Consider the following 18,432-nt stretch of genomic DNA (forward strand, 5'->3'; position numbering starts at 1 on the left):
ATCTCGGGGCCGGGGCCGGAGGGCATCGCCGCGGGCTGGGGTTGTGCAGGTGTTGCAGAAATCGTGTGAGTTATTGCAAGGGGCGGCAGTTTTGAGATAATTATAGCAATGGTAATAATAACGGTAATAAGGAATTAATTCGTCTTTATTAATCTTTATTAAAGAAAAAGAAAAAAAAAAAAAGAAGCCCACAACTTTATGCAAGGCCGGGACAGCGCAGGGCCACCAACCTGCATCACATAAAACTCCAACTCCTGCAAGATTTGGAGCTGCTCTTTCCCCCCAGCTCGGGTCCCATCCCCGGAGCACTTTGGCTGTCATTTGGCCAAAAACCCCAAGTTTCCAACCAGCCCAGAGGCTGCAGAGCAAAGCCTGAAGCCAGGATCCCCCTGGGCACGGCCGGGGCTGAGCACCGCTGGGAGCACCCTGCTCCCCTCCCCGCTGTGCCCTTCGCTTTCCTAAAAGACCGGGGTGACAAAAATAAAGCAGCCCCCTCCAGGGGTGAGGATGGGGCCAGGTGGGGGTGCCTGGGGGGGTCAGGGCTGGTTCCCCTGTCCCTCACCCCCCTGGCCAACGCCAGGCCCCGCAGCGAGGGCTGCGCTTGGTGCTGCAGCACGGCCGGCTCGCGCCAGGAGTGAATGTAAATGGTGCCGAGCTCCTCGGAGAAACGCTCAGATTCTCCCTCTAAACCAGGGAGGAAAAGAAGGAGAAGGGGGAGGAGGGGAAACCAGCTCCGCAGATTAATTCTGCTGATGAAAATTAAAATCGGGCATCTCCAAAGCGAGCCCAGAAGGAGCTGCCTCAGCGCTGCAGCCCCTGCGAAAACCCAGCTTGGCTCCGGTCTCCTCCAGGGTCGGGTCGTGTGGGCAGGCATTTGTCCTGGTTTTGCTCACTCTTGGCCCACCAAAGAGGTGCCGAGGCAGCGGCTCCCCGTGCACGTAACCGTGCTGCAGGTACTGGGGCAGGATCGGGCCCCCAGGATGCTCCGAGCTGGCCGTGGGCATGGGGAGGGCGCACGCCTCCTTTGGGAGGAGGGCAAGTCGGCCTCCCGAAATCATGAGGTTAGTTGCGATGCCAAGGGTTTAAAAAACAAGCTGTGGAGGGCTTTTTTATAATCGTCATTAACTTCCTGGGCTTTGGGGCTCTGCGGTGTACTTTTTTGTCCCTGTGCTGGACGGTGAGGACAGCTCCAAAGATCCCCCGGGGTTGGGATGAAGGCAGAGAGCGCGGGACCCCGGGAGCTGCTGCTTTATAAATGAAACCATCCGGGCAAGGTAAGCGCTGGGAGCTGCTGCAGGATCCGACCCTCGTGGCCAGCACCTCCCTCCTGCTCTGCTCCCACAGAGCTGGGAAACCTCGCGGGGTGTCCCTGTGGCACGGACACAGCTCCGGGCGCGCAGTTACAGGGTGGCTCTGGGGACAGGAGGGGACTTTCCTCTGCTCGGACAGTTTTGGACACATGGGAGGGCACTGGGCACTGCGGAGAGGGGCCTCGAGGTGCTGGGGTTGGGCACCCAAGGGTGGGACCCCTGCTGTGCACCCCGCTGCGCCCCCACCTTGTGGCTCCCCTGGCAGCGAGCTGGGTTTTATCTCCGTTTGCTTCCCTCCTCCCTCCCTCCGCCCGCTCCCTTCTCCTCCTCGCTGCCAAGTCCGCAGGTTTCCTGCTGTGACCTTGAGCTCATTCCTGGAGCTGGTTGTGGGCTTCTTAAAGGAGCCGTGTGGGCAGCGGGGCCCCCAAAAGTCCCCTCCTGATGTCCTCACCCTCACTGGGAGCCCCCAGGGCTGGGGGGCACCGGGACGAGAGCACGGTGGCCCCTGAGCGCACCAAAACTGGGAGAGGGTGCAGGTGGCCAATTTGGCATCCCCAGGGCCATAGTGGGGGTGCTCCCCCAGCTCTGTGAAAGGGATTTCGGTGGCAAAACCCCTGCCCATGCTGGGGGTCCCAGCAGTGCCAAGACCCCCCAGGGGTGGCAGTGGCACCAAGAGGCTGGGGGTGCGCCCACTGCCCCACACCAACACAGACGGGTGGCCCTCAATGGCACCGTGGTGGCCCTAGGTGGCAGCTTGGTGGCCCTCGATGGCATCACTGCTTCTGACAGTGGTAAAGAAAAAGTTTGAAAGCTGCGCCCTCTGCTCCCAGCTCCGCTCGGGACCCCTTGAGCATCCCCCCGGGGGCTGTTGGTGCCACTCAGGAGCAGCACCCGGAGCCGCAGCGAGGCAGAAAGCGCCCCGGCTGCCCTCACCCCGTGTGCCAAGCGCACAGCTCGGACTCACCTTCCAGGAAAATCCTTCTCCGTGGGTGACCCCACCTGGGGAGCTGGCCTGGGCTCAGATTTAGGAGCTGAAAACCCAAGGGGAAGCACAGCCAGCTGGGGCGGGACGTGTGTTGGAGAGCCGCTGCCAGGAGCAGCAGCATCCTGTGCCACGGAGGTCTGAAGCTTGGTAAGCTGGATGGGCTGAGGTTCCAGCCTTGCTCAGGACACGCTAAAAGCTCCATCGGCTGGAGAGGACCCCGATCGATCAGTGCCTTGGAGGCACCTAATAAAACTTTGAAATTATGCAGGCGTCGCGTGGCGCTGCGCAGGGAAGGTGGTGGTCAGGTCACGGGGGTGCCCCTGGGGAGCCAGGGCTGAAATTAAGGAGCTAGGACAAGGGCCCCAGTGCTGGTTTTCTGTGGGTTTTGCCACATCAAGGACTGCGTTAGCCATAGCCGTGGAATTACGTGCTGATAGCCGTCCTTCCTGCTATGGGGCAGCCACCTCAGCTGCTGCGGGCACGGCCGATGCTTGGGGACTTGGTGGTGCCAGGGCGAGATCTGCAAGCCTGACACAGCCAGGGCATGATGCAAATTAAAAAAAATCAGCACATAGAAATAGGGTTAAGGGAAATATGAATTGTAGGAGTCACCAGAAAGGCATGAACCTACTCAGGGAGGGGATTGCACACCCCTGTGGCACCGTCCCCAGGCTGGAGCGAAGCACACAGGGGGTGCTGCGTGCCATCGCTCCCTGGGTGCATGGATTTGGGGGCTGTGGAGATCAGCGTGGGGATCCCAGGCCCTTTGAGCTGGGAACCAGCCCTGGCTCCAGCCCCAGGCCCAGCCCCGGCTGGCTCGGGGTGTTCTCAGCACCAGCTACGTGTGGGGAAACTGAGGCACGGAGCAGTTCCAGACGGAGAAGGAATAAACGACAGGGGAGAACCTCAGCAGGGCTCATGCCCAAGAGCAAACCAACCCCGCAGAGGATGATATCTTACAGCTTTCCCTGTGCCACTGAAAATACAAGGGCCATGATGTCAAGGCTCTAACAGGCCACTAAATTCCCAGCTCGCTAGCCAGGACACCCGACGGGAGCTCATCATCTCCCCAAAGGAGAGGTGAAACCACCCCTCTGCGACCCTCAGGCGGGATGCTGAGCCCCATGCTCACTGCTGGCCCATGGGAGATGTGCCCAAACCTCCAGGACTGTGGGATGGCATGGGATGAGCAGCCCAGGGCTGCCACCAAGCACGGGGACGGCTCTACAAAACCCCATCCCACACCCCACTGGGACTCAACCTCCACCCGTCCGAAGCCCTTCTGGCAGCACCAAGCCGGGGTTAGGCAGGAGGGAGCCGGAGGAGGCTGGCGAGAGGGAAGAAAAAGAGAAAAAATGAGTTTTCCTGCTGCCCCAGCGGTGTGGCGATTGATCGGGTGCAGGTTAGTGTGGAGCGGTGCTGAGAGCCTCATTCCCAACCCGCCGGCTCACAATTATTGGAAAAAAACCCGCGCTGCTGCTGCAGCGAAATTAGTTATTGATCTCTTGTCTGGGTGACGAGCGCGGCGCTGGGGCTGCGGGGCTGCTCTCCCCCGGGGGGCTGCAGCCTCCCCGCTGTATTCGGATGGGGTTGGAGGGCTGGGTGCTGGGGTGCTGGGTGCTGGGGTGATGGGTGCTGGGGTGCTCAAGGTGCTGGGGTGCTTGGTGCAGCTCCCTGGGGATAAACTCAGGGGATAAAAAGGCTCCGAGCACCCCCAGCTGCCCCGTGCCAGCCCCCAGCAGAGCTTTGCCGGGGGTCCCAGCCCTTAGGGAGCTGTGTCCCGGGGCATTTTCTGCCTCCTGGTAATGGGGAATCACGGAGGTGGGGGGGATCCGGGACATTTTGTGGCCCCAGAGGCTCCTCGCCCCCCAGCCCCGGCTGTTTGGAGAGGCTGGAGCAGCGTCGGCGCCCCCAGCACCAAGGGGATGGGGATGGGAAGGGGGGGAGCTGAGGTGGGACAAAACCTTTCCACCCATCCCGGGGCTGCTTTCACAGCTTCGATACACACACACTACCAAACTAACAGATTTTATTTTCTGTGATTCCAGCTGCAGAGCAGGAGCAGGCAACATCCGAGGTGCTCCCATCCAGGGGCTGCCCTCCGAAGGGTTCGTTTTGGGTCTCACCTTTTGCTTTTGGTTAATTCTGGAGGTTTTTGGTTTTTTTTTGCACAGCACAACAGCATCATGGGCAGGGGAGGTGGCTGGAGGTTTCCGTGGGCATATCAGGGTTGTTTCACCCTCTGAAGGTTTTATTCCCCCCCAGCTTTTTGCCCCAGAAGGAGGCTGCCTGAAGTGACGCCTGCCCAGGGCGTTCGTGCCTTGGCTTTTGGGACGCGAAATAAGAAGTGACCCGGGGGGATCCTGGTGGGCAGGGGTCTCTGCAGCACCCCCAGGCTTTGATTTGGGCTTTTTCCACCAGGACGCAGCCAGTGCCCCCCTCCTCTGAGGTCCCATGGGTGCAGGGACCCCCCCACATTACCATCTGGGGGTGCCCGGGGTGGGGGTACCCATGTAAAGACCCGAAGGCTGGTGGCGATGTGACACCAGGAGGGGACACAGCAGGGACAGGCAAAAAGGGCTGGGGGGGGGCTCCTGCCTCAGGCTCAGCACCCCAGGCAGCTCAGGACCCCATCCGCATGGGGGTCCCTGGGGGAAGCCGGGGGGGTCCCGGCCAATTCCCCAAACAAAAGCCTGGGAACAAAAGGTTGCTCCAGGCGGGGAGGCATCCCCAGGCCAGGGGGGGCGTGTGGGGTGGGGGGGGGGTATTTGTTTAACCCACGGGGGAGGTGGAAGGGGGAGAGGAAACTGCATTTCAAAGCCTCTCGCCCTTTGTCAGCCCCTGGCAGCCCCCCCTCGGCGCAGGCATTCCTGGCGCAGGGCCGCGCAGGGGGGTCCGGTTACACAGCGGCCCCCTCCCCACGGCCCCTGCCAGGGGGTCCTGGCCCCTTCCCACAGACCTCCTCTGGGGGTGGGGGGGCACAAGGGGAGAAGGAAAAATGCAGCTGGGAATGGGGCAGAGCGGCCCCAAAGCGCGTTCCCCTGGCTCAGCCCCATTTTGGGGAGCTGAAGGTGGGGGTCCCGGCTGTGCCACTGGCCTGGGGGTCACCGTGCATGGCCACACGATGAGGTTTCCTGTTTTTTGGGGGTTTGGGTGGACTAAAAGCATCCCTTTGCCCCCTCCCCAAGGCTCCTGGTCCAGGCGGGGAGGCTGAACACAAACCCCCCCGGTGCCTCCTTGGAGAGGCAGCTCCCCAGTTTGGCACCAGGCACCTTGCTGGGGACAGCCGAGCTCATCTCACCCAGCGCTGGCACTGCACGAGCACAGCCCCAAAACCCCAAAACCCCAACGCTGGGATCCTAAAACCTCCTGCTAGCCTCCATGGGATTAATCATGAACAAGGGGCCCCGAAACAACCCCCTGCATCGCACCCCCAGCACCCGGGGTTTGCCGGGCCAGGCCAGGCTGCTCACAGCCCCAAATGCTTTCCACCCGATATGTGTCCACCCTAAAGGCTGCCCTGGCCGTCACGGCTCCGTGTCACAAAACTACAGGGACAAACACAGAACGACAGGGACAAACACCACCCCGACCCCGTCCCCATCCTGCCCCGCTGGTTGGAGCTGGCTGAAGCCGAGCCGGGGCCGAAAGCAGAGGCTGGGCAGATGGGAAGAGCAAATGATGGCTTTGCAGGGGGGCTCGGATTTGTTTGAGCCGTCGCTGTCTCGGTGAGCGCCTTCGAAGAAGGGACACACTCGAGAAAATCGCCATCTGCTCCCGGACAATTCGCAACCGGAGGAAAAGGTGAAATAAATTCAGCGGCTGCGGCACCCGCCCGGCCCCGACGCCGGCACCGGGGTTGTGCTTTGTGCCGTGTCCTGAAAGGAATTGGGGGATAAAAGGATGGTTTTGGGGTGTGCAAAGCCCAGAAATTAGGAAAGGGTGGAGAGGAGAGGAGCTGGGCTCGAGCGCCAGCAGCGAGGCTCTCCGAGCACCCCGGTTTTGGTGAATTTGGCAGCAAGATGAAATCTTGCCAGATTGATTTTATTTTTTTTTTTGCTTTCCTTCCATCTCTGGGTTTCTAGTGCCTCCTGCTTCCAGCTGGGCTGGAAATACCACAAAAACAGATGCTACAATGCAGCACTTCAGTGCTTCGAAGCCGGCAAGAAAATGACATGAAAAATAAAGGCAGGCAGGGGGCAAGAGCCCAGGGCACCGGGAGGTGACCGCAGGGCTCCTGCCCCTTTTTTTTTTGGGGTCTGTGCTGGGCACCCCCAGGGCATGAGCCTGGGGAAACTCCACCCAAGGTGACAGTGCTGGCTGTCACCCCGGCCACCTCCCCCAGCCTGAAAGCTCCCCGCGGGGGCCCACAGCTCCGGTTTTGGGTTTCCAGTGGGCTGGAGGTGGGCAAGAGGCTTCCCAAAACGCTGCTGGTTCGTTCCCAGAGCGCAAAACGCTGCCGTGCTGCTGAGCTGTGCCTGCTGGGGAGCTCTGGGCCAGCTGTTCCTGCTGGGAGACCCCATCCCAGGGCCTGGGGGGGCTCAGGAATGGGGGCTCTGCCCCACGGTCAGCCCCTCCTGGAGCCACACAGGGGTTTCCATCAGAGTCCTGGGCATGGTGGTGCCGGGTGGCGATGGGTTTGGTGCCCTGGTGTGCGTTTTGGGTTGGTGTGGGTGCAAGCAGTGCTTGTGGAGGGTGCTGTGGCCAAAGGGGATGGCGCACAGAGCCCCCCTGAGGACCCCCGCAGCCCCTGGGCACACCAAACCCTGCGCCAAGGGCAGGCAGGGAGCAAACCCAGCCGGACACCCGGTGAGGAAGAGGCTGAGGCTGAAGAAAGGGAGGCAGAAGGGCAGGAGGAAAAGCTCAGGCGAGCCTCAGCGAGCAGGAGAGGCTCAGGCACGGCCGGGCGAGGGAGAGGGAGCCGAAATCTGCCGGGCAGGCTGCGCCTCGCTGTCAGCCGGCTCTGATTAACGGGCTGCCTTCCAGCTCCGCGCCGGCTGCGTTCCTGGCAGCAGCCGCGGCCCCACGGCTTCCTGCCGTAGGAGCGGCTTGCTGAAAGGTTACATTTGCACAATGTGCCGCTGGAAAAGCCGTGCCAGAGGTTGCAGGCGGGGGAGCCGGGCGCGCGAGGCAGCTCCGCGCTCGCTCTGCCTCGTGTCATGGAAAAAACCCTCCAGGGGGGGACGCGCAGGAAAAGAGCGCAAGGCGGCTGCGGAGAGGGGGCAGCCGCCCTGCCAGGGGATGGGGGGCACGGGGAGAGGGGTAGGGGGCTGCCAGTGTGCCCCCCTGTAAGCTGGATGCTGCTCGGTGCCAGCCCAAACGGGGGAAAATTGGGGCAGTTTGGGTTCTGCCCACCCGGCCCGTGGCCGCTCGCCGAAACGCCGCTTCGTGTCGCCTGGCACGTGCTGTGCTGGAGATCTGGGGGGTGCTGCCCCTTGGTGGGGAAATTTGGGGTTGTTCAGGGGGAATTCGCAAACCTGGCCAGGATTATTGCCTTCGGTGGAGCCTCTGAGCCGGAGCGCTGCGATTTCTGGTGCTGGGCACGGCCGTGGCTGTGCCCGCCCGCACGCGCTGCCCACCCCGAGCCGTCCCCAGGATTTTTGGACCGGCTCCTCGTGGGCTCGCTGAGCCCACCCCAGCTGCTCCCTGCTCCACAGCTTCCCCTAAAAACCTCCACTCGCCTCCTCCACCGCACCTCCTGCACCAAAAGTCTCCTCCAAGTGGCCCAGGCTGCGGCCGAAGCCACCTTGGCACGCGGGATTTCCCTTGTGGAGCCATCCCGACCTGCCAAACGCTCCCCCTCCCTCCTTCAAGGCAAAGGACTCCGTCTTCAGCCACTTGCCCCCCCCGTACCGCCCTTCCTTTCACCTTCTCCCCCTTCTCCTGCCCCCCCCACCGCTCACCTTTGTGCCCCAGCACTGCAGCACCCAGCCTCACCCCGGGGTGCCGTGGCCGGCTTGCTGCGCCTTGCAGGAGCCGACGTTTTCCTTTTTGTCTCCCTTGTTTCCTTGGTTTCAAGGTTTTTCTTCCTCATCGAGCCCCTAATTAACAAAAAAAACAACAAGGAGGATTCCCAGATTCAGGGTGCTGCAGGGCTGGGAAGGGGGATCACAGGTGCCCCAGCCTGGTTCTCCCTCCCTGACCCAACCGTTTTGCCCCAGTTCCTTGGTTTTGCCCCAAATTTTTACAATCTCGTTCCCCCTGAGCTGGATCTCTATACCAGAGCTGCCCAGACCCCAAACCAAGCCACATCCACCCCACACAGCGTCACCCAACCCCAGCCCCATTGTGCTTGGGTGCGAGTCCCCTCCCCTGCAACGTCCCCGGCTTCCCTCTGCGTCTGTTCCCATCAGGATTTGGAGATAAGCTCCAAAATCAAGGCAGTGTTTTTGCCCCTCTGCCTTATCAGCCAGCATCCCCCAGCGGGGTGGCACGGGAAGGGGAACAGAGACCCCAAATCTCTTGGACTCCCCTTCCCCACGTGCAGAGCAGCCCCACAGCCCGTGGCGAGGCTCCAGAAGGCAGTGGAGATTTTGGGAATCCAGCTGTGCACCGAGCAGCCCCTGCCCGGGGACGGCAGCGTGCGGCACCCGCGGGTGTGGGCACAGCCCAGGGACCTCGGCACACCGGGGTTTCATTCCTGGTTCTGCTGCTGGACCCCTGAGCATCCCCAGGGGACAGCAGGAGCAGCCCCTGAGCACACAGTGAAGCCCCCCGCTGCTTTGAGCCCCCTGCCCACGAGGTGCTGGTTGTCCCGTGCTGGGTTTTATGGCACAGAGCACCCAGGATCCAGCCCAGCTGCAGGAGGCTTTCACCCCCCTGCTGCTTCCCCCGGGGCAGGACTGGGAGATGTCCCCCCAAAAATCCTTGGGGGCCTTGCAGGAGGGCAGAGGTGCAAGCGGGACCTGGGACGAGGGGCAGCGGGGGCAATTTTAGCCCCCGAAGTGCCTCCGGTGTGGACCAGATGTTGAGAAGAGCTCGGCTCCCGGCCACCCCCGCTGCAAGCCCCGTTGCCAGATCATGCGAAGAATCCCGGCCCCGAAGCAGAGCCAAGACACCCAGCTCCTGGGGGAGCCAGACCTGGCCAGCTAGAGGCAGGCAGCGGTGGTTTTGGGGACAAACGTGTCACCCTGCAGCTGCTGGCTCCTCTCACCTCCTCCCCGCACCCTGGAGGCAGAGCCCGTTCCCAGGACGAGGCTTTTTCCCCCTCGCCCCCTTTCCCCAAACGACGTCCCCAAAACGCACCGAGCCCGCCGAGCGCTCGCCTGTGGACGGCGGAGATCTGGCTGATCGCACGGGCTTGGCTTTCCTCCTCGTTTCCAGCTGCTAAATTGCATTATAGGCCGTTAAAAACACGGCGCATACTTTCCTAATGTGGCTTTTCCGTGGTACGCGAGCGAGCGCGGCCGCCACCGGGATGCTGGGCGATGGCGAGTGGGGTGGGGGGAGTCACGGGGAGACCTGAGCTCCAAATTGGACCCCAAAAGAAGAGAATTGTGTGGTCCCGTGGGGGCAGCAGGCTGCCCTGCCCCGTGCCTCAGTTTCCCCAGCGGTGGGAGTTTTGGTGGTGCTGCCTCTGAGATGAGATCTGGCAGCAAGCAGGACGCGTGTGCGGCACCTCGGTGTTCTTTGGGGGGGGGATTTACAGGAAAAGGGGCTTTTGCTCAAAAATTGGGGCTTGATAGAAGTCCAAAACCGAGCTAGAAGTGCTCTGGTAACGGTGTTATGGCACAAAAAAATGATTTCTGGGCACGATTGGATGTGCCACACAGCACCCCAAATGGAGACCGCGTCCAGTCCGAGGCAGCGGCAGTGCCGCGAGCTCAGCCCCATCTCCCCGCAGCACCGATGTCCCCGTGGGCCTGTGGCTACAAAACCACCTCCTTTGGCTCGCTGCAGCACTGCGAGGAGCAACCCAAGTCCCTGAGCGGGTTCCTTTGGGGTTGGGGACATCCCAGTGAGAATTTGACCACGTTTGGGGCTGGGGCACAGACACCGTGCCCGAGCAGGGGGTTGGGGAGCTCTGCCACCCCCCCAGGGCTCCCAAACGCCTTCTCCCTTGCTGAGGACTGGGCATGGAGGTGACAAAGGTGCTGCAGAAGCTGTCACACCTCCTCGGACCTGCAGCACCATGATGCTGAGGGCTGCGGGCACCCTCCTAGGGCACCCAGCCCAGCTCCGTTCGGTGCCGGTGGCGCAGGGAGCTGCGCACCCATGGGTGCCAGGGTGAAGGTGCCGGGGTGAAGGTGCCAGGGCAGCCCTCAGCTCCTGGCACGGGGCTTGAGGCTGCTTCCAGCCCACTACAACCCCTGCAGGCACCTCCTGCACCTCCAGAGGAGCCAGGAGAGCCCCCCAGGCAGCACCCAGCACCCAGGCAGAGCGAGAAGGGGAGAGCCGCGAGAGGGCGAGGAAGGAGTTAAAGCCCGGCGCAGGCAGCCCCCACCCTCTCCCTTCTCTGCTAACTTTGGGAGGAAGGGAATAGCATAAAGGTAAGAGTGGAGGAAGGAGAGCGAGGAGACAGATGAGGGAAGGAGAGAGAGAGAGGGAGAGGGGGAGCCGGGAGAGGAACAGACGGCAGAGAGGGAGCGCGTGGGGGGGAAGATGCTGACGCTTCTCCTCCATCTCCGCGAGATGCGGAGAGAGGGGAGCCATAAAAAAAAAATAAAATAAAAAAAAAAAAAAAAAGAGGCAAAGACCGAGGGAACATGGGAGAGGGAGAAGGAAGGAGCCCGAGCGAGGGAGCATGTGTGAAAGTCGCAGCGAGAGAAGGGGCCTCTTTGATTCCCCGTGCCTCATACCAGACAGTGTCTAGACTGCAGCAATTATTGTCAGCTCAGAACACCCAGGCATTGCCATTTCAGCTGAAAGGGAGCTTAACAAAGAGCGGGGAAGGAAAAAAAAAAAAAAAAATACCCTGCCAGCGGCGAGCTGGTCTCCCTGCAGCACAAGGGGCTCTTCGGAGGGCCCTCGGTCACCCCTCACTCCCCACAGACCCCGGCCCCGTGCGCCCTGCGTGGCGGGGGGGTGACGGGTGCCAGCCCCGGCCCTCAAAGCCTGGGGGTGGCAGCGGGTCCTGCTGCAGCCCTGGGGCCCTTCGCTGCTTTTGGGGTAGTTTTTTGGGGCTGTCTGGGTGCCGGGGTGCAGGGATTGGGGTTGGGGAGGTCGGTGCCCCAGGTGGGTACCCGAGGTGTGCTGCTGCGGCAGGGCAAGCTCTCCAGCTCTGCTGGTTTTAGGAAACGATGGGAATTCTCCTGGGCAAAATCCCAGGAAAATCTCCTTCCCTCTCCCTGCTGCTCCCTTCCCCTCCCCGTCCTCCCTCCCCGCTGCTCTCAGACGAGTTACCCCTTCCCCTCTCAGGCCCTTTGCCCTCTGAGAGGTTTTTGTGCCTTTGGAGCCTCCTAGCAGGGAATTAACACCAAAAACTGGCCGAGAGTCAGGAATTCCTGCCGTGCACCCAAATGCCCACGCCGTGCCCACCCCGACCCTCCGGCGAGAGCCACCTGCGAGTAAGACGGAGGGGAAGAGGCCAGGAGGAAGGCTGAGCGTCCTCCCTCTGCCCTGCCTCCAGTTTGGGGAGCCGAAACGATCCCACCCCACGGCTCCGAGGCTTCGCTGCCCGTCCCCAAAATGTGGGTGCCGAGAGCTGAGCGAGGAGGGGACCTTCCCCTGCCCCATGGCTCCGGGGACCGTCCCCACAGCCCCTCTGCTGGGAAAGGCAGCTGATCCCTCCCTGCACCGAGCACAGCCCGGGATTAATTAGTGCTGTTAACGCTCAGAAGGGAGGCGCAGGGAAATACCTGGGGGCTCGCAGGGTTTGCGCACTGGAGAGCCGGGCTGGGGGCGAGGGAGCTCCGGGTTGCGTGACCAGGACGGGGTGACCCCGTCCCGGGGGCTGAATGTGGGTGACCCCCACCGAGACCCAGCAGAGCAGGGGCACCTCGGCCAGGAGGCTGAGAGGTTTTGTTGGTTTAAAGCAAAATTAGATGGAAAAAAATTGCAAACTGCTCTGCGGTTCGCGAGGCGCCTGCTCCCTGCTCCGAACCCAATCTGGCTCGGGAGAACTCTTTGTCATCGTCACCTTCAGGGAACAGGATCCATTTTCTGACCAGGCCTGTCCATGTCTGCTAAAACAAGGACTTCTCCTGGAGAAGACGGCACCGACGTTGCTGTGTGGCCAAATCCAGACCCGTTCTGGATCTGCCCCCTGCAGCAGACCAGAAAAAAATGAGAGCAAAAGTCCTACAAAGGACCGAGATGGCAACGCCTGGATGGGGAGGCACTCATGCCCCTTGTTCGAGGTGGGCTGGCCGTGCAGAGCCACATTTCCCCACCCAGGGCTCCCCAGGTGATGGTCAGAGGAGGAGAGCACCCTCCCTGCCCACTGCTCACCTCCCTGGGGTCTGGGCAGCGCGGGGGGAGCAGGGCTGCAGCGAGCAGCACAAGAAAGCACAAAAATGAGGATTTCTACCCAGGAGAACGAGACGTTTTATGGAAGGACTCGGGCTGGTGGTGCAGCTACGGGGCACACCGAGTTTCCACGCAAATGTGGGTCCTGCAGCAGTGCAGAAATACTGGGGGTGGGCAGCTCTTCACCTCGTGGGCTTGGGGAAGGGTTTGGCCTTCACGGGGAGCTTTGTGCCAGCCCGTGCTGGCCCTGGGCAAGGGGGAGTCTGACTTGCAGCGTGTCCCACCACGGTCCCATCAGGGCTGCGAAGCCACCACGGGCTTTGTACCTCAGACCAAACACATCCACGTAAGGCAGTGGGAACGGCACCAAGACGGCTCCGCAGCTCGCCCGTGCCAGACCCCCACTGCAGCGTTGTTGGGCAATGAAAGAAGCAAGACCTCACTTTCTCCTCTGCCATACCTCCTCTCCAGCTGCCTGAAAAAAAAAAACAAAACCTCCCTCGGGCAGCCTGGCCGGCCTTCCAGAGCGATTTGGGGGACCCCCAGCTCCCCATGGAGCCCCTGCCAGCCCCAGCCCCACAAGGCTGCAGAGCCCCCACTTGCAAGCAAAGGCTGGGAGGAAACCCAGGCACATCCAGCAGCCCTGGGGCACCCAGCGGGGACACCCCCAGGCAGGGCTGGCACCGCTCTGCGTCCCCGTGCCCATGCACCGGGCACCCCAGCACCTCGCCACCCCCTTTTGCCAAGCTGTGTGCAAATGCCAACTGCTTGTTTTCCTGTTCCTCCAGATTTACCCCCTCTTTTTTTTATTTTATTTTATTTTATTTTTCTACCCCCCCCTTTCCTTCCTTTCTTCTTCCTGGGTTAAAAATAATCAAGTTTCTGGGAAGCAGCAACTCCTGCTGCGCCTGCCTCCCCGCACTCGCCCCGGAGAATAGCAGCGCTCGGTGCTGGGCTCCGGCCCCTCCTCGCTGCCTGCTCCTTCCTCCTCCCCACCCCCTACAGGGATCTGACTAATATGCTTGGGCTCTGCTTGCCAGCTCAGCTGGAAAGGAATTTAACCGTTGCGTGCTCTGTTGGGAAGAGCGGGGAGCCGAGGGCTCCCCCAGGCAGGAGCCACCCACGCTCCATCGCCCCGGCACCCCTGGGTGGGCTCGGTGCGCGGCCACGCTGCCCTGGGCACGGGGAGAAGGGTGATGGAGGAGGAAGGATGCGTTGTGCTGGCACCCCTGGGTCCCAACCCCGAGCCCCGAGTGGGTGCGATGATCCCAGGGGCTCCCTTGGATGTGTCCTGGCTTCCCATGGGGGAGGCGAGGCGGAACGCGGCACCCCAGGTGCCGTGCTCCCCGCGGAGCTCCTCACCCACCCCGGCTGCTCTCCAGGGCACCCAAACCCCAAAGCTCCGAGCCTGCAACTTGGCACGGGCCTCAGCAAAAGGCAAGGTGCGAGCTGGAGCCCCACGGATGCTGTTAGGGGTCTCGGAGCTGCCCCACAGCCCCAGGTCTCTTCTCCTCCGGTGCCCCGATGGGGCTGGCGAGCCCCGGGCGCGGGGAGCTGCGGCTCAGAGCTCTGCAGTGCAGCTCTGGCAGGAGCCAGCAGCCTCTCCTCCAGCTCCGTGGGTAGGAAGCAGCAAGCAAAGGCAATGTCATGCCTGGGTGAAAACCCCGCGGGGAGAGAGCTCTGCCACCACCCCGGTAAAGGCTAGCTGCTAAAAAAGCAGTTTTTTGGGGGGACCCCCTCTGCTCCCTGCTCTTCCTAGCCAGGGGTTCGGCACAAGCGGGTTTAGCCAAAAACTCCCCTCGAAGCCTCCTGGCTGTGGCAGAAGCACTTCAAAGCCAGGAAAGCCAAGCCCAGGATGGAGCCGAGGGTTTTTTTTTTTCTCTGCAGGACCCAAACTCAGCCTGGGACTGCAGCGCCAGGCTGGGCTCCTCGCTGGCAGCGCCGCAGCACTGAGGTTTCTGCAGCCCCGGTTCTGCTCCTGTAAGCATCCTGGCACAGCCACGGCCCCGGGGCAGGGACGTGGGACACGGCGTGCCACCTCCCTGGCACGGCAGAGGGACGGGGAACGGGCACCCGGTGCGCTCCCACCTCGGGAAGCAGCAGCCGGGGCTGCACAACCAGAGCCTGTTCCAAAATCAGAGCCTGTGGTCAGGGGATGAAGCAGCAGCCAGGCAGCTGCTGGAGCAGGGTCAGGCTCCAAACATCCCCGGGCGAGCCAGGACGCTCCCGTTTGCTCCTCGATCCCAAATTTCTGGGTGCCTCCGGTGCTTGGGGAGCTCCCCCCTAAGGGTTTTGCTGCTCCCCTCCTGCTCCCCCCATGCCCTGCAGCAACCTCAGCGGCCAGGAAACGCTGGCAGGAGGGAAAAGGGGTTGAGAAACTGCAGGCAGCAGGATGAGGCACGAGCCAGCACAAGCAGGATGTGACTCGGGGTGACGGGGACTGCTGGAGGGGTGCCACGAGGAAGCAGTACCCGGGGGGCATCCTGTAGCCTCCCCCCCTGCGCTCCAGCCCCAGCCAGGGCTCGGCTCCCTGCACGTCACCCCCGGCCCTTCCCCACCACCTAAATCCTGTCCCGAGTGACTCCTTCTCCCTCCAGGTGCTGTAGGGTGCTGCGCTCCCCGCCCCGGGCACACGCAGGGCTGTCACCCAGCCTCCCAGCCCTGTCTTGGTGTCTGCCTGGCAAACCTGGCGGTTCCCAGCGATTCCTCAGCACAGGCTCGGTGGAAACGTGGGGAGGTTTTTGGGGTGGAGGGGCTTCAGGACGAGACCTGGCCCTCATCTCTCCTCAAACTGGCTGCGTTAGCGCTGCAGGGAAAGGGAGAGGAGGGGATGGAGGAGGAGAAGAAGCAGGGAAAGGAGAGAAAACAAAACAAAGAAAAAAGAACGGAGAGATTGTTTTTTCCCCTAAAAATGGTGCCCAAGGCAGCTTTGCTTGGTTTTCCCTCTGGCTTTATCTGGCCCCAAGGTGCTGCTCCCTTCCCCCAGCTCCCAGCTCCGTGTCCGTCCCCTGCCTGTCCCCTCCTGCCTGGTGGGGACCCAGAGCATCTCCTTGGGTTTCATAGCTCCAACGAGGCCAAGAAAAGCCTGTCCGTGAGCCCCTCCTGCACAACGAGCTCCAACCCCAGGCACAAACCACAGCACCCACCCCAATAAAAGCCAAGAAGGGTTTAATGCAAAATAAAGCCCCCAGCCCTGCCACACCAAAACACGTGAAAAACCATCACAAAGCCCCCGCTGGCTAAGGGCACGCACAGATATTTGTTTCGACAAGGAGCCTCTCTCCTCCCTGCAGCATCCAGGGCATCAGCCTGGTGGGGCCAAGCCCTGCTGCTAGCCCCGAGCCCCAGGCGCTGTCCTCCTCTTGCCCGGGTGGCCAAAAGGGTCTGGGGAGTGGGATGGAGCCTCAAGGGAACGATGCTCCGGTGCCTCTCGGGCTGAGCAGGCAGCCCTCACCTGCTACAGCACGTCCTGGGCACTGGGAAGGGATCCCACATCCCTTGGGAAGAGGCAAGGTGGGGAAGACCCCGTTATACCCCAAAACCACCCCCCAGACGACAAAATCTCCAGGGCTCCGGGATGCTGCAGCTCTGCTTTTCCTTCTCGGCAGGGTTGTGGTGGGTGTGGGGCAGGGAAGGAGGCTCTGAAGATGCAAACCTTCCTCTTCCATCGTTCACGTGATGGATCGGTGTGTTTGGGCACTTTCTAAAATAATTTTGTGACCTTTTCATTCCAATAAATCTACTTTTTTTTTTTTTTTTTTCCAGCTCAAATATAATCTCAGTGTGAAAGAGGAGACCTAAAAAAAAATAAAAATAAGTTAAGCACCTTCCAAGCACAATGAAACCAAAACCTTTCTGCCCAAAGCAGACCTGAAACAAACCTTCATGCTGGTTTGGGGCACTTTGTGGGTCCTTTGTGAGAAAGTCCCTCATAAAGCCCAGCTCTGGGTTGCCCTGGCCCAGCTCCCACACCAGACACGACCCCTTTGGGCACCAACCATCGCTCCCCATTTGTTTTCCCAGCAATGAGGTTCACCATCCATGGACCAGACCCGTTGGACTCTCGTCTCCAAGAGCAAGGAACGCTTGGGTTCACCTTGCTCACCTCCGAGCCTGCCCTGAGCATCCCCCGGAGGATCCTCACCCGACCTCCAACCCGTGGTTTTGGAGGAAAAAAAGCCTCCTTCCTCCTCCGTAACTCAACATCATGGCAGAAAACTGTTTTTACGCTGGAGGAACCTCCTGTGGTGTGGATGTCTCTTCCCAGCCCAACCCAAGCTTCTTGCCACCACCCAGCTCCCATTTTCCAACCCTCCTACCCAGAGGAGGTGACGTTACGGCGAGCACCATGGGGACGCTTTGTGGGGAAGGGGCTACACAAAGAGGTGCTGGGCTGCGTTTCCAGCCGCCCACCCCTCGCTGCAGAAGGAAGCAGCGGCAGGGCCGTGCCCTCCGACCCGAGGCAGAGAAGTGAAACCCCAGCGAAGTAGCAAACAAGTCGAGGCGTAAACACGGCACGGCTCCGCGGCGCTGCACCGCGGCTCGTTATCTCCGGTTAGACTGGAGACGGTAGAGCCGGGTTTGAGAAGAGGCAGAAATCTCAGCAATTAAAGATATGTCGTGTCAAAAAAACTCTAAACTGATTAAAGTTGAAGGCTCCGTTTTCTTCTTTTCATCAGAGAACGGAATCAAAACCTGCCTGGAAAGACGCGCTCCCCCCGTTCCCAGCGCTCCGAAGGCAGCGCCTGCATCCGTCCTGCTGTGTCCCTGCATTTTAATTACCACCTTATTAATATTCATGAGGATAGGCACTCAAGGGGGATTGCAGTCTGTCATTCTCTCTCTCTTTCTCTCCCCCCGCCACCTCTCCCTCTCTCTCTCTCTCTCTCTCTCTCTCGCGGCTGAATCTGTTTTTTTTTTTCTCCCCTTCCCAACAGTTGGCGTGCTGCAGATCTGTGCGCGGCCGCGTGTGCACGCAGAGCCGCGGCGCTGTGCGTGCAAGGGGAGGGCACCCACGGGTGCCACGGGGTGGGAACGGGATTACCCTTGTGGCGTGGGGCAGCCCCGGCACCCGGAGATGAAATTGAGCCGTGCTGCTCCGGTGGGGAGCGACCGTGCGTGCGCCTCCGTGGCTGCTGTGCGCTCGGTGCCGGCACGGCAGCGGGGAGGCCCGGTGGATGTGCACGTGCGAGGGTGTGCGCGAGGGTTGTGTGCACGGCTGCGGGTGTTCACGCTCACTCGCATCGCTCTCGGCATCTCTGAGTGCTCAGGTTATAGTGTGGGGCCTCATGGAGCTGCACGCACCCAGCAAAGGTGGGGACAGCCCCGGTTGTGCCCCGTTTGGTGGCATGGCATGCTTGGCCAGGCACAGAGGGTCCTGGCTGCTCCCGAAGGTCTACAGCACTGGCGTGCCCTGGGAGGAGAAGCAGGAGAAAGCCGTGGGTGCAGGAGGGAACAGGTTGGTGGTGGAGCTGGAGGGAAATGGATTTTCTCCTCCCTAAGTTGAGCAACGCGGGGTTCACCCACCCCTGGCTGCCCTGCAGCGTGGAACCCGTTCTGTGTTCCCTACTGAACATGAAATCCACGTGGTGGTGGAGAGGAGCTTGCTTCCTTTATGCAAACCCACACGTGCCCTGCTCCCTTCTGGCTGGAGGGAACCTCACAAGGGCTGTTCCCAACCAGGTCCCAGTCCCTGTCCCAGTCCCTGACCCTGTAGGACAGTGCTGGGGC

General features: G+C 61.5%; 1 protein-coding gene and 1 long non-coding RNA gene across 4 annotated transcripts in view; one reads left to right on the top strand and one right to left on the bottom strand.

The window, feature by feature from the left end:
• Positions 1-779: 779 nt before the first annotated feature.
• On the top strand, positions 780-17,340 carry LOC110351601 (uncharacterized). 3 transcript variants are annotated; one of them, XR_005259926.2, is made up of 2 exons: positions 780-1,274; positions 16,468-17,340. XR_005259926.2 is itself a non-coding variant. In XM_038164907.2 (2 exons), the coding sequence occupies exon 1, from the start codon at positions 7,593-7,595 to the stop codon at positions 9,264-9,266; it is 1,674 nt and encodes a 557-aa protein (XP_038020835.2). In that variant the 5' UTR covers positions 7,585-7,592; the 3' UTR covers positions 9,267-10,784; positions 16,468-17,340. The 3 variants fall into 3 exon arrangements, 2 of the variants coding, with proteins under 2 accessions (XP_038020835.2, XP_038020836.2); XM_038164907.2 differs by lacking the exon at positions 780-1,274 and adding an exon at positions 7,585-10,784; XM_038164908.2 differs by lacking the exon at positions 780-1,274 and adding an exon at positions 7,585-10,784 and having other exon boundaries at positions 16,726-17,340.
• The window catches only part of LOC139999045 (uncharacterized), a 66,067-nt gene continuing 61,137 nt past the window's right edge, over positions 13,503-18,432 (bottom strand). Inside the window, exon 3 of the long non-coding RNA XR_011804043.1 lies at positions 13,503-16,499. This is a non-coding gene — a long non-coding RNA (uncharacterized lncRNA). The remainder of the gene's footprint in view (positions 16,500-18,432) is intronic.

The sequence above is a fragment of the Anas platyrhynchos genome, chromosome 18 (assembly GCF_047663525.1).
Source record: "Anas platyrhynchos isolate ZD024472 breed Pekin duck chromosome 18, IASCAAS_PekinDuck_T2T, whole genome shotgun sequence".
NCBI classification, from domain to species: domain Eukaryota; kingdom Metazoa; phylum Chordata; class Aves; order Anseriformes; family Anatidae; genus Anas; species Anas platyrhynchos.

Excerpts from the sequence above, each read along its gene's own strand:
- LOC110351601 (XM_038164907.2), top strand. The coding sequence starts at position 7,593 with ATGCTGCTCGGTGCCAGCCCAAACGGGGGAAAATTGGGGCAGTTTGGG.